A 13950-nucleotide genomic window follows, 5' to 3' on the forward strand; every position below is an offset into this window, starting at 1 on the left:
CACATGTCCCTGAACAGGTGAATTAAGCCCGCCAGAGTGCCCACAAGGTTGGAGCTCAGAGAAAGGATGTGTTTAGGGTGGGTGGGAGAAGGTTCCTGGGTGCTAAGGTGCTGGACTCACTTTCATAGAGGGATAGCAGAGTCTGGATCAAGGAACAGATTGAGCATGCTGAGCATGCAGATTGCACGCTGAACTTTGGCTAGATCACTGCCAGGAACAACGATTGGGGGCTGATAATTTATACCAACCTGAAAAAGAGGAGAACACACTTAGTTTTCCTGTAGGGTTTGGTGATGGCTGTGATTAGTTACTAGCCACATAGTAAAAAGCAAGACATTAAATTTTACTTATAGAATCATAGAATCTCAGGGTTGGAAGGGATCTCAGGAGGTCAAGGATCAAGGAAGAGGGCCAGAGGCTGAAGCCTACTGAGGTCCAAGGAAGCATAAAGTAGGTGTTCAACATGTGGGAACCCAAACACTGCATGAGGGGGTATCCAGGCAGGGTAATTTTACCAGGGTTGTGACATTTAAATACTCATGCTGATTAATTTAGATTAACAGATTTGTTCCTGATGTTCACATTTCATTGCCCACCTGTGAAGAATGAAGCCTAAGCTGCAGGGAAGCATGACCCTACCAAACTCAGGGTTCATTTTGCTCACTTTCATGGTCATAGGATTTAAAAAAAAAATGGTAAATCTCATGATTTCAAGTATTTAAATCTGAAACTTCAGTATTGTAATTGTAGGGGTCCTGACCCAAAAAGGAGTTGGGGGCAGGGTTTGTAAGAGGGTGTGTGTGTCTGTGATTGCCACCCATACTTCTGTGCTGCTTTCAGAGCAGGGTGGCTGGAAAGCAGCAGCTGCTAACTGGTAGCCCAGCTGTGAAGGCAGAGCCACCACTCACAGCAATACAGAAGTAAGGATGGCATAGTATGGTATTGCTACCCTTACTTCTGTGCTGCTGCCTTCAGAGCTGGGCACCCAGCCAACAGCTGCTGCGCTCTGGCCACCCAGCTCTGAAGGCAGCTCAGAAGGATGGAAATACTGCAACCTTCCCTCCCACCCCCAAGTAACTTGCAAACCACCCCCTGCAATTCACTTTTGGGGCAGGACCCACCCATTTGAGAAACACTGGTCTCCCTCATGAAATCTATTCAGTGGTTCTCAAACTTTTGTACTGATGACCCCTTTCACATAGTAAGCTCCTGAGTGCGACCCCCGCCCCTTATAAATTAAAAACAAAAGACCAGATTTCACATTCCATGATACATTTTTTATGGCTGTGAATTTGGTAGGGTGCTCCTATACAGTTTCATTAAGAGACTATTCTGTAAGCTATAAAGCTCCAATCTATGTGATTTTTCACAGTGAAGTTTCATCTTAGAGAATATGAATGGAAATGTACAAAAGGCAAATATGGGCCATTTGCCCCTGAACTGGCACCATTTCTAAGAAAGGAATGGAAGTTGCTCTGGTAAATTGTATAAGGCACTTGGACTGTCATTTTCATAAATTAAAACTTGCTTGTCACTCAGATACAGATATTAATATGTAGAACTTTTGGCTATTCATTTATATATGGTGGAATGAGTCAGTTGATGCAAAGTTAAAGGATAGCAAACGGTCCTGATTAAAAAAGGTTTATTCCAAGCAGTTTGGTATGGAATACTAAAAATCAATGGATTTACATTCAGAGGTTTCCCCATTTACATTGAGGAAAAAATAGTAAAATGGTAAAACTTAGCATTTTACTTCTGTGAAATTTAATATTCCTCGCCTTCATCCTCTCCATCAATTGAGTCTGTGCCCACTTCTTCATAATCCTTCTCAAGTGCAGCCAAGTCTTCCCGAGCCTCTGAGAATTCTCCTTCCTCCATCCCTTCTCCCACATACCAGTGAACAAAGGCACGTTTGGCGTACATCAAGTCAAACTTGTGGTCCAGACGGGCCCATGCTTCAGCAATGGCTGTGGTGTTGCTGAGCATGCAGACTGCACGCTGAACTTTGGCTAGATCACCGCCAGGAACAACGGTTGGGGGCTGATAATTTATACCAACCTGGAAAAGAGGAGAACACACTTAGTTTTCCTGTAGGGTTTGGTGATGGCTGTGATTAGTTACTGGCCACATAGTAAAAAGCAAGACATTAAATTTTACTTATAGAATCATAGAATCTCAGGGTTGGAAGGGATCTCAGGAGGTCATCTAGTCCAACCCCCTGCTCAAAACAGGACCAATCCCCAACTAAATCATCCCAGCAAGGGCTTTGTCAAGCCTGACCTTAAAAACCATTTTAAGGAGGGAGATTCCGCCACCTCCCTAGGTAACCCACTCCAGTGCTTCACCACCCTCCCAGTGAAGAAGTTTTTCCTAATATCCAACCTAAACCTCCTCCACTGTAACTTGAGACCATTACTCCTTGTTCTATCATCTGGTACCACTGAGAACAGTCTAGATCCATCCTCTTTGGAACCCCCTTTCAGGTAGTTGAAAGCAGCTATCAAATCCCCCCCCATTCTTCTCTTCTGAAGACTAGATCATCCCAATTCCCTCAGCCTCCCCTCATAAGTCATGTGCTCCAGCCCCCTAATCATTTTTGTTGCCCTCCGCTGGACTCCCTCCAATTTTTCCACATCCTTCTTGTTGTGTGGGGCCCAAACTGGACAAAGTACTCCAGATGAGGCCTCACCAATGCCGAATAAAGGGCAACGATCACGTCCCTTGATCTGCTGGCAATGCTCCTACTTATACAGGCCAAAATGCCATTAGCCTTCTTGGCAACAAGGGCACACTGACTCATATCCAGCTTCTTCTCTACTGTAACACCTAGGTGCTTTTCTGCAGAACTGTTGCCTAGCCTCTCGATCCCTAGTTCGTAGCAGTGCATGGGATTCTTCCTTCCTAAGTGCAGGACTCTGCACTTAACCTTGTTGAACATCAGATTTCTTTTGGCTCAATCCTGCAATTTGTCAAGGTCCCTCTGTCTCTTATCCCTACCCTCCAGCGTATCTATCACTCCTCCCAGTTTAGGGTCATCTGCAAAGTTGCTGAGGGTGCAATCCATGACATCCTCCAGATCATAAATTTTACTTCATATAACTGTCTAAAGAGCTCTGCACACAAACAAATGCAAGCTCCTCCCCCTAAGATGTTTTATAAAGCTCACTAGATACCTACACGACAGCTTTAAAAATACATTTCAATAAGCCATTGATGTACAACAAGGGAGTAAAAAGCCATTGTATAATTATTTAGCAGCTGTTAAGAGACTTGCCTTAAAACCAGTAGGACACCAGTCAACAAATTGGATTGTGCGCTTGGTTTTGATAGCAGCAATAGCAGCATTGACATCCTTGGGGACAACATCACCACGGTACAACATACAACAGGCCATATACTTGCCATGGCGAGGATCACACTTCACCATCTGATTGGATGGCTCAAAGCAAGCATTGGTGATCTCAGACACAGAGAGCTGCTCATGGTAGGCTCTCTCTGCTGAAATAATTGGGGAGTAGGTTACCAATGGGAAGTGAATACGGGGGTAAGGCACCAGATTAGTCTGAAATTCGGTCAGATCCACATTTAAGGCACCATCAAATCGGAGGGAGGCAGTAATGGAAGACACTATCTGACCAATGAGGCGATTGAGGTTGGTGTAGGTAGGGCGTTCAATGTCCAGGTTCCTACGGCAAATGTCATAGATGGCCTCATTGTCAACCATAAAGGCACAGTCTGAATGCTCCAGAGTGGTGTGGGTAGTCAAAATGGAGTTGTACGGCTCAACGACTGCTGTGGAGACCTGGGGTGCAGGATAGATTGCAAATTCTAACTTGGATTTTTTCCCATAGTCGACTGAGAGGCGCTCCATCAGTAGTGAAGTAAAGCCTGAGCCAGTGCCTCCCCCAAAACTGTGGAAAATCAGGAAGCCCTGCAAACCAGTGCACTGGTCAGCCTGAAAGAAAAAATATTTTACAGTGGGCAAGTCTGAACATTTAGAATACAAAAACACACACCCACACACCCACACCCACACACACCCCTTCTTCCCAAGGAGCTTACACATCTGCTCAGCTCTTATGAATTCAAAGATGGGTGAAAACCCTTCTCAAGCTCCAGGAAAAAAGGTTATTTATCCATCAGGGTATTAGTCAGGACAACCCTCCTCCCCAGAAGCCAAAACCAGACAAATCTGTTTATACAATTCTTGGACGTCCCTTTACTGAGAGTCCTTTTAGTACAGATCTACCTCACTCCACTTTAGTGGCACCATATTTCCCAAGACCCATTTATACCCTTTTTATCTCAGTGAGAGACACAGCTGGATTTGTCAGCTTCTTAGTGTCATTTAAGCAAATAGCCATTCACCCTGCACACCAGCAGTGTCTAGAAACAGCCAAAATCAATCCACCTTTATAAAAACAACAAGGAGTCTGGTGGCACCTTAAAGACTAACAGATTTATTTGGGCATAAGCTTTCGTGAGTAAAAACCTCACTTCTTCGGATGCATAGAGTGAAAGTTACAGATGCAGGCATTATATACTGACACATGGAGAGCAGGGAGTTACTTCATGTCAGTATATAATGCCTGCATCTGTAACTTTCACTCTATGCATCCGAAGAAGCGAGGTTTTTACTCACGAAAGCTTATGCCCAAATAAATCTGTTAGTCTTTAAGGTGCCACCAGACTCCTTGTTGTTTTTGTAGATACAGACCAACACGGCTACCCCGATACTCCACCTTTATAATTTACTATTTATAAACAAATTTATTTGATGTTCTGGACAGATCTAGAACTGACTATTATCCTAACTTCCAGTGCGATTTAAGCCCTGCATATTCCCAGAAAATGTCATAAGGCTGTTGAATCCAGTGCAGTGAATTGCAACATATTGGACTATTCAAGGAAGCTCTAGTTCAGATCTTTCCCTGAGCTATTAAAGATTAACACTGCACTTTCTCCTCAAGGGTGCAGGGTCACATACTGGTCAGCAATGGACTAATTAACTCCAAGGACTAATTAACAAGTGTTGACAGTTTGCAAGAGAAAAAGGAACAAGACAGAATTTATTGAGTTAGTCTTGTGTGCCCTCTAACAGACTTGTTTAGAAAGACTTCCCTGGCACTTCATCCCTAATTTAGATTGAATATTTAGAGCAAGGACTCCAGGGGCTCAAAATGCAAAGCACATACTAACTACCCCTAAAAGGAGCTAGAAAATAAACTTGGGACTTCACCTCAGCTAGTTCACCACATGGTGTGTAGACTGAGGGAGCCTGAGACCTCACAGCATGGTCATAGTTTCTCTCCCACCTTGTATCTTTGTTCATAAAAAAAATATTAATAAAACAATGAAGTTAGAAGGAAACACATTTGAACATGAAGATCAGACTTCAGCCCACAAAAGCAAGCATTCAGTTGTGGAGGCTAAAACAGTGCAGTGGCTGCAGCTAAGGACTGGTCCCTTCTCATCGATAAGAGTGCAAACCAGGGTGTTATGTGGATAGGCCTCAGCCCTGGACTTTGTTTCAAGTTTGTCTGAAATTCACAAGCTTTTTGGTCTGATATAAACATGCTTTTTAGGCAAGTTGAGGGTGCTGGTTCAATTGCAGTCCAAGAAGAGAGTCACAAGGGGTCTTAGATTTTCCTCTGATCGGAGTAGTCCATTTTCACATGACTAAAGAGAACGGCAGACTTACAGCTGCTGTACATGACCCAACAGACTACAGAGCTGAATTCTGAGCCCCCACACATCTGAGCACTTAACTAGATTAATTTCCAAACCTCACAAACCATGATGTAGAAAGATCTTTAAAAAGGTACAATCTTCAGTGCAGAAAAACTGGAACTTACCAGCTTCCTGATACGCTCCAGAACAAGGTCAATTATCTCTTTCCCAACAGTGTAATGGCCTCGAGCATAATTATTAGCAGCATCCTCCTTGCCAGAGATCAGTTGTTCAGGGTGGAAAAGCTGCTTGTATGTCCCATTTCGTACTTCGTCTGGAAAGGGAATATTGTGCATGAGTTTTACAGTAAGTTAATTTTGGTTTAGACAAAAATTTTCAAGCTCACATGCCTAAAATAAGGCATCCAAACCCACCTCTAGACAGCTCAACAAAAATGGCTTAGCTTTAGAGATGCCATAGCTAGAAGATACCTAGGATGCCTGCTAGGTTCAGTGGATGTTTAACATCCAAGAAAATCAAGTCGCTTATTCAGGTATGCAAGTTTGAATTTTTTGGCCTCAATACCACTCTGGCACGGGCAAATATTAAACTATACAAACAACTTATGTTTCATAAATACTTTAAAGCAAAGTAGCAATTTTCCAGATTTTATAAACTCAGATTTCTAAAGCCAAAAGGTATAACACAATGATCATCTAGGCAGATCGCCTGCATAACACAGGCCAGAAACTCTCTCCTACAATGCCTGCAGCAGAGAAAGTTCTTTTCCAAGTACGTAAACATACATCAAATGTCTAATTCAACCACAAGTTACTGGGCTATATTTGGAAAACTTCCAATTTCTATTTAAGGATATAGAGAAAAATAAAGAAAAATAATCATGATTTTTAACGATATTTAGGCACCTAAAGAGGCAGAAAGCACCCCAAAAGTACCTAAATGCACAGTGAAGCCAGAAGAGAATTAAGCATGCCCAGGCACTTTTGAAGATCACTCCAGGTGTTATAATACCTTTAAGAAATCTGGCCTAAATGATAATTTACCACTTCAAGATAATTCCTTCAAATGGTTGGTTACCAAATGGCTATAAATCTGCATCTTATTCTAATGGTTAAATGGCTGAGGTTAATCTAGGAAAAAAATCATGTGCCTTTGTTAGTTTGAAGAATATCTTTTCCCTGTGCAGTTTACTTATCAACCAGGAGCAAATCATTTCAACTTTCTGTCCCATTCTTCCTCCCAATGTTTTCATAGCTCTTCTGAGCCCTTTCCAATTTTTATACATCTTTTTTAAAATAGGAATCCTACAACTGGACACAATATTTCAGTAGTCGTCTCACCAATGCTCTCTCTCAATACATTACCTCTACGTCTACTCAATATTCTCTGACCAGGATGCAGTTTTTTTTTTTTTTTTTTTTTTTTTTTTTTTAAACTAGATGTAAGACCTTGCCTTTGGCAGCATGAAAAAAAAAAAAAAAAAAAGTTTGATTGCTTGGTAAAATGGGTGCAATCCAGATTGTTGTATTAGTCATCATTCATCACACCAGTCTGTGCATCACTTGGAATAGGAGTCAGATGAAGGTACATTTATCCACACAGTAACTGATGTTCGAGATGTGGACTATTCTGTAGTTGGTGAGCACATATCCAGTGCAAGCGCCAGAGAATGTTCTAGTCAAGAGTATATTTGGATTGGTGCATGCACCCTTCCTTGTGCACTTCATAAGGCCTTTATGGGCAGAATCACCCCAACATCAGTTCTTTCACAAGAGCCAATGATATCAGGATTCCAAAGTAACAGGGATGGCGTGTGGGTCATAAGTGCTAGCCCATTATTTTTCCTAAGAACACAGACTAACATGATCTTCTATCATCCCTGGCTGCTTGCACCAATGTGTAGTGCTTTGCTAAAATGTGTAGACAACCAGGTCGCTGCTTTTCAAATATCCTGGATTGGCAAGTTTGCTAGAGAGGCTACAGAGGTGGACAGGTCCCTGGTGGAGTGGACTTGTACTTTGCCAGGTCCTTCTCTCCTGTTGCACTGGGCTATCCATTTTGATATCTTGTGTAGATACAGCTCATCCTTTGAGTCTCTCTGCGTAAGCCAGAAACAATCTGGGAGACTTCTGGAAGGATTTCATCCTGTCCACATAGAATAATATGGCTCTGTGCACGTTCAGTGGGTGCAATCTATACTCCTCTCTGCCAGCATGAGATTTGGGGAAGACCATAGGTAGGTGCATGACCTCACTGATATGGATTCTGACAACACCTTAGGAAGAAATCTAGGATCTGGGGATTCTAGGGACAGAAAACTTCAAAGTAGTTCTTACAGTAGATTTCTAGAAAAACATCCAGTCTTGATTTAAGGATTGTCAATGAGGGAGAATCCATCATGACCCTTGGTACATTGTTCCAATCATTAATTACTTTCACTGTTAAAAGTTTATGCCTTATTCCCAGACTCAATTTTTCTAGTTTCAATTTCCAGCTATTGGATCGTTACAACTTTCTCTGCTGGATTGAAGAGGCCATTGTTAAATATTTGTTCCCCATTTAGATACTTATAGACTAATCAAGTCACCCCTTAACCTTCTCTTTGCTCAGCTAAACAGGTTGAGCTCCTTGAGTCTCCCACTATAAGAAGGTTTTCAATCCTTAGCAGCTGTCAAATGCAGAAATAAAGTAACCTTTCTACTCCTGCTCGAGATTCCCATGGTTATACACCCCAGCAACACATTAGCCCTTTGGTCACAGCATCACACTGGGAACTCATGTTCAGTTGATTATCCAAAATTCTTTTCCAGAGTCAGTGCTTCCCAGGATAAAGTCCCCCATCCCGCAAGGCTGGACCATGTTCTTTATTCACAGATGGATACATTTAGCCATATTAAAAACGCACTGTTTACTTGCATCCTAGATCACTCTGAATCGATGACCTCTATTATTTATGACTCCCCCAATTTTGGGGGGATCTGCAAACTTTGTCAGTGACAATTTTAATATTTTCTTTCAGGTCATTGATACAGATGTTAAATAGCTCTCCCGCCATGGGCTATAAACAGTGGTCCCAGTGCCAACAGTTACAAGTTACCATACAACTCTTTCTAAGAAAGCACATTTATTCTTAAAGTAAAAGCATTACAGAGAAAACAGATTTAAGCATACTGTAAACATATTAGGAGGTGCCCATCCCTCTTACGGGGTCCTAGCTGGACCAAGTCCTTCCAACCCTTCTGTAAGAGCTGGGGCCTCCCCTTGGACACAAGGTCCTCTATTTGCTAACGGAAAGGCAGTCCTAAGTTTAAGCTTTTTTTATAAAAAGTGTTTTTTGTCTGTTGGTATCTGGACAACCCAGTTTGAACCAATATATGCAAGTCTACCCAGTGGGTATACCTCTCTGGATGTGTTTATAACCCAAGTGATTCAACTTAGTCACCTCTACTGGTTTTTTGTTCCTGGAGGTACTGTGGTAACCCTCCATCAAGAGTTGCATAAAATCCCTGATCCACAGCAATTCATTAGCTTAATACAATATGGTTTTCAAAGATACTACATGGGATTACAATCTCCCCCAGGCCCTTGAAAGTGAACTAGGACTGAATGGGGATTTTGTGAATGTTGCCAGGGTCCTTCAACTAATCTAAAAAACAGGAGTACTTGTGGCATCTTAGAGACTAACAAATTTATTAGAGCATAAGCTTTCGTGGACTACAGCCCACTTCTTTGGATGCATATAGAGTGGAATAAATATTAATTAATAAATTAATTAATCAACACACACACCATGACCAGGTGGGAGTTGTCTTACCAACTCTGAGAGGCCAATTAAGTAAGAGGGAAAAAAAAACTTTTGAAGTGATAATCAAGATAGCCCAGTACATCCAGCAAACTAGACACAATCAACTCAGTATTGAATAAGGACTGGGAATGGCTGAGCCATTACAAACATTGAATCTATCTCCCCTTGTAAGTATTCTCACACTTCTTATCAAACTGTCTGTACTGGGCTATCTTGATTATCACTTCAAAAGTTTTTTTTTCTTTCTCTTACTTAATTGGCCTCTCAGAGTTGGTAAGACAACTCCCACCTGTTTATGCTCTCTGTATGTGTGTATATATATCTCCTCAATATTTATTCCACTCTATATGCATCCGAAGAAGTGGGCTGTAGTCCACGAAAGCTTATGCTCTAATAAATTTGTTAGTCTCTAAGATGCCACAAGTACTCCTGTTCTTTTTGCGTATACAGACTAACACGGCTGCTACTCTGAAACCTGTCAACTAATCTAGAGACTGGAGGACTACCAGAGGGAGAGCAGCCAGTAGACCTAGGACTGCCATGCCTAAAGTCTCTGGAAGCAGAGTGTCTTGTGTGCAGGGCAAAGAATGTAGGTGCTGCCATAAAACCCACCAGGTCAAGGCGTGATCTTATGTACATCAGGGGTTGGAACCATAGGTGGGGCTAGAGCAGTGGTTCCCAAACTTTAACCACCTGTGAAACCCTTTTACTAAAAAGGTCAAGTCTCATGAATCCCCTCCTAAAAAATGAATATTTCCAGGGATTTTCTCCTTTACTTGAGTATAAATTATAAAAGCAGTGATCTTGGAAATATAAAATGTTTTAGGACATGATTATTACACATTTATTATTGATCATTCCAGTATTTTTATTACATTATGAAAACAGCAACACTTCCAAGATCTCACTTTCATAGCTTGTATCACTTTGAATAAGCCTGTTAGAAGACAAGTCTATGTTTCATCAAGGAGTATCAGACGTGAAACAGCATGAAGGTATTTAAGAAGCCACCTCAAAGAGCTCCTCCTAAACAAGCATTCAGGTCTTGAGGAGTCCAGGCAAACAACACACGTTACAACGAAGCCTAAACTTGTTCTTCATAATAATTTTAGAAACAAACACTAGGTGCCTATTTAATTTTAAAAACAGCAAAAAATATCCACCTCCCTTTCCATTTCTTATAAGGAGTCTTGAAGTTTTAATCTCCTCAGTATGATATATATGTTTGCTTTGATCTGCTTAGCTCTTGGAAGTCCAGGGGCTCTGGGCTGCTGGCCCTGTGCTGCCTGGGGTCCCTAGGGACAGCTATGTCCGTCATTAAGGATTTTTTTTCCTGAGAACCCCGTATAACATTTCACGAACCCCAGTTTGGGAACCACTGGGCTAGAGATCATGCACCATCTAGAACCTGTCAAGTGGTAGTTAGGCAATTACTCCATGCAGAGGCTATATGGTCCCAATGAATTCTGGGGACGACACAGGTGTTAATGTGGATTTCTTCTCATTCACCAGCAGGCCTAGATGTGCAAACAGCTGGAGAATGGACAGGATGTTGACCCAGACCTGAGATTTAGTGGCCACGACCAGCCACTTGCTTAAGCATGAAAACATCTGGATGTCTGTCCTTCCAAGGTAGGCCCCCACTGTAAGGCATAAACATGTGCAGCACCACTGAGAGCCCAAAAGGCAAAACGTGGTATTGGTAGTGATTGCTGTGCAACACAAACCTTGGGAAATGCTGGTGCACCAGACATATGATGTGAAACTACATATCCCTGAGGTCAAGAGTGTTCCTGATATAGGGATGGGATGATTGATGTGAGGGAGACTATACTGAACTTTCATTTCTTGACATAGATGTTCAGGCACTTGAAGTTGGTATTTGTCCGAGGCTTCCAGTCTCCTTGGGGATGAAGAAGTATCTTAAATAGAACTTCTCTCCTCTCCACAGAGGAGGTACTTCCTCTATAGTGCCCATTGCAAAAAGAGACAGAAATGCAGTCCCAGTAGGCTCTTTGGGATGGGTCCCCCAAAGGAGGGACAGGGAGAGGATAGGAACTAAATGGCATAGCTTCTTTGGACCACTTCCCATACCAAACACTGAGGTGATGATGGACCAAGGTTGATGGAAGTGAGCCTGATGGTTGCCAAAAGGAAGGAAAGGCAATGATCCTATAATGAATGGTATGCTGTCCTCAGGTACAGAGTTAAATCTGCTGCCTGGTCGGTGTCAAAGCAGGTTGGTGCAACTGAGAGGATATTCACAGGGATAACTACTTTGCAGGATGGGCAGTTAAAGCCTAGAGACTTCCTATGGTACAAGCTGGTATGGCTGACCATCAGCAACCTTGAGGGAAGACCTCCTTTGCCCCCACGCAGCATCCCATAGACCTAACCAAACTGACTATGTAACTACAATGCTGAAGTGGACGTTAAATACTGTTGGTGCCTATCTCTTCATGTACCACAGGCAGCAGAGAAGAAACTATCCCATTTGGCTTTAGCAATTCTAAAATGTATGGTAATGAGATACCCAGAGTTTAATTAAAGCCAGGTAGAAAGTAATATTGGATTTTATAATTAATTCTAGATGAAGTTGTCTGCTGTTTTTGCATATATTCTGCTTTTAACCCAAAAGCTAAGCCTTACAAAAAAAAAAAAAAAAAATCTGATTTATGACAAAAGCAGCATGAGATTTGGAGACAACCTTACTTATTGTTGCAGATCAGCACGACGATTTACCAAACATGATTCGTACCCTATCAAGCTGATATTTAAGGGAAAACTATTTTTTCAAAAAAAGGAAAACAAAACAGAGGCACCAAATGAAATGGCTTGCTAAGAGATATCTGTGAAGTTCTAGAATGCACTGGTTTAAAGCACAGTCTTTGCCAGACTTTTTGGCATTAGCACTGCAAGGCATGTACAAGAACCATGGACTGAAGAGTGAAAGTGAAAAACAGAGAAAGACAGCAAAAGGGGCGGTGGGCCTGGGGCAGTGACAAAGTGCATAAGTAATTTTATAAAGAGGCTGGAAGAAGTCAAGAGGGAACAGTAGCTGGAAAATGCTAGCTGAGCTAAAAGGGGGATGCTGACAGGGGAGGAAAGGGGATTGAGAAAGAATTGCACAAGTCAGACACTAGCAAGTGGTTACTGTTAGAGGAAAATAAAATGCAAAGCCATGGAGCATACGGAATATTTTTAATGCACAATAGCAAGTTGCTTAAAGAGCTCTCAGGATGTATAGTACCCAATAAATCCAAAAAGGCTGCTGGTGTCTGTAGATACTTTGCTGACATTGTTTCATAGGTAAAGTGTTTAATGTCTTGTTAATTCTTCCAACTTTGAAGTATATTTTTTTTAATTGCGGTGCCTTGTCTAGAGACAATGAAAAAGCAGAAAATCTTATGCATTGCTTGGCAGAAGAGCAATGATTACATACTTGGGGTAAGCTTTGTACAGAGAGAATTTAAAGCATTTAGAATATTTATAAGGCATCAGAACAGAAACAAGGGAAATGGGACCCCCAGACCAACATTCCAGCCTGTCAGTTGTGCCAGTTCCCATGGCATGTCTCTTACAAATCAATACAACACTGCTGACTGTATTTACCTATCACTGCAGGTTCCAGATCCACAAACACAGCACGGGGGACATGCTTTCCTGCACCAGTCTCACTGAAGAAGGTATTAAATGAATCATCACCACCACCAATTGTTTTGTCACTTGGCATGGTGCCATTGGGCTGAATGCCATGCTCCAGGCAGTAGAGTTCCCAGCATGCATTGCCAATCTGCACACCAGCTTGGCCAACGTGGACTGAGATGCACTCACGCTGTACAGAGAGAAAAAAAAAAATTAAGGTTTCTTAGCAGGAACAGTGGCTTTCTTGACTAGCAAAATACCCAGCACAAACTGCTTGGAACTACCATACTGCAGAATTATTAAAACTGCACCCATAACATTGGCCTCATTGTATTAGGGTTAGTGACAACTGGAACAGATTACAACTGTTAACACAAAACCTTCCTTCAGTCATCTATTTTCATCTAGAAAAACCCTTTGGACATTGTCACAACATTTTATAGGCTCATTCTTCATATCCTCTCAGAGACCTGAATGTAAAGTTTCACCTCCTTCCCTAGCAAATTCTGTCCTCTCCCTATTTGAGAAATATTAATTTTTCCATTTTGAACGTAATTAAAGGTTAATTGACCAGCACCAGCCTGTGCGTCATTGGTATTATCCGTGCCAACCCAGCTCCAGAAGTTTATTTAGTTATCAGGTGCAGCACCACCACCAGAGGGGAGCACTATATTTTAAGGAAACTGAGGCTATTTCATTTTTTCCCCCCCTTTTAAATTTGTGTATACAAGGCCAGAAAACAAGGCTTCCCTATCCCATTAGTCTTAAAAGTACCCCTCTACCCAGATATAATGCTGTCCTCGGGA

General features: G+C 41.9%; 1 protein-coding gene across 1 annotated transcript; it reads right to left on the reverse strand.

The window, feature by feature from the left end:
• Positions 1-1628: 1628 nt before the first annotated feature.
• LOC117876041 (tubulin alpha-8 chain) lies at positions 1629-13334 on the reverse strand (the record flags this gene model as incomplete). Its single annotated transcript, XM_034767761.1, is given in 4 exon segments — positions 1629-2061; positions 3278-3958; positions 5859-6007; positions 13112-13334. Coding segments are annotated over 4 exon segments (1347 nt in total), but the record flags the coding sequence as incomplete, so codon positions are not given.
• Between the last annotated feature and the right edge of the window lie 616 nt (positions 13335-13950).

The sequence above is a fragment of the Trachemys scripta genome, chromosome 4 (assembly GCF_013100865.1).
Source record: "Trachemys scripta elegans isolate TJP31775 chromosome 4, CAS_Tse_1.0, whole genome shotgun sequence".
NCBI lineage: Eukaryota > Metazoa > Chordata > Testudines > Emydidae > Trachemys > Trachemys scripta.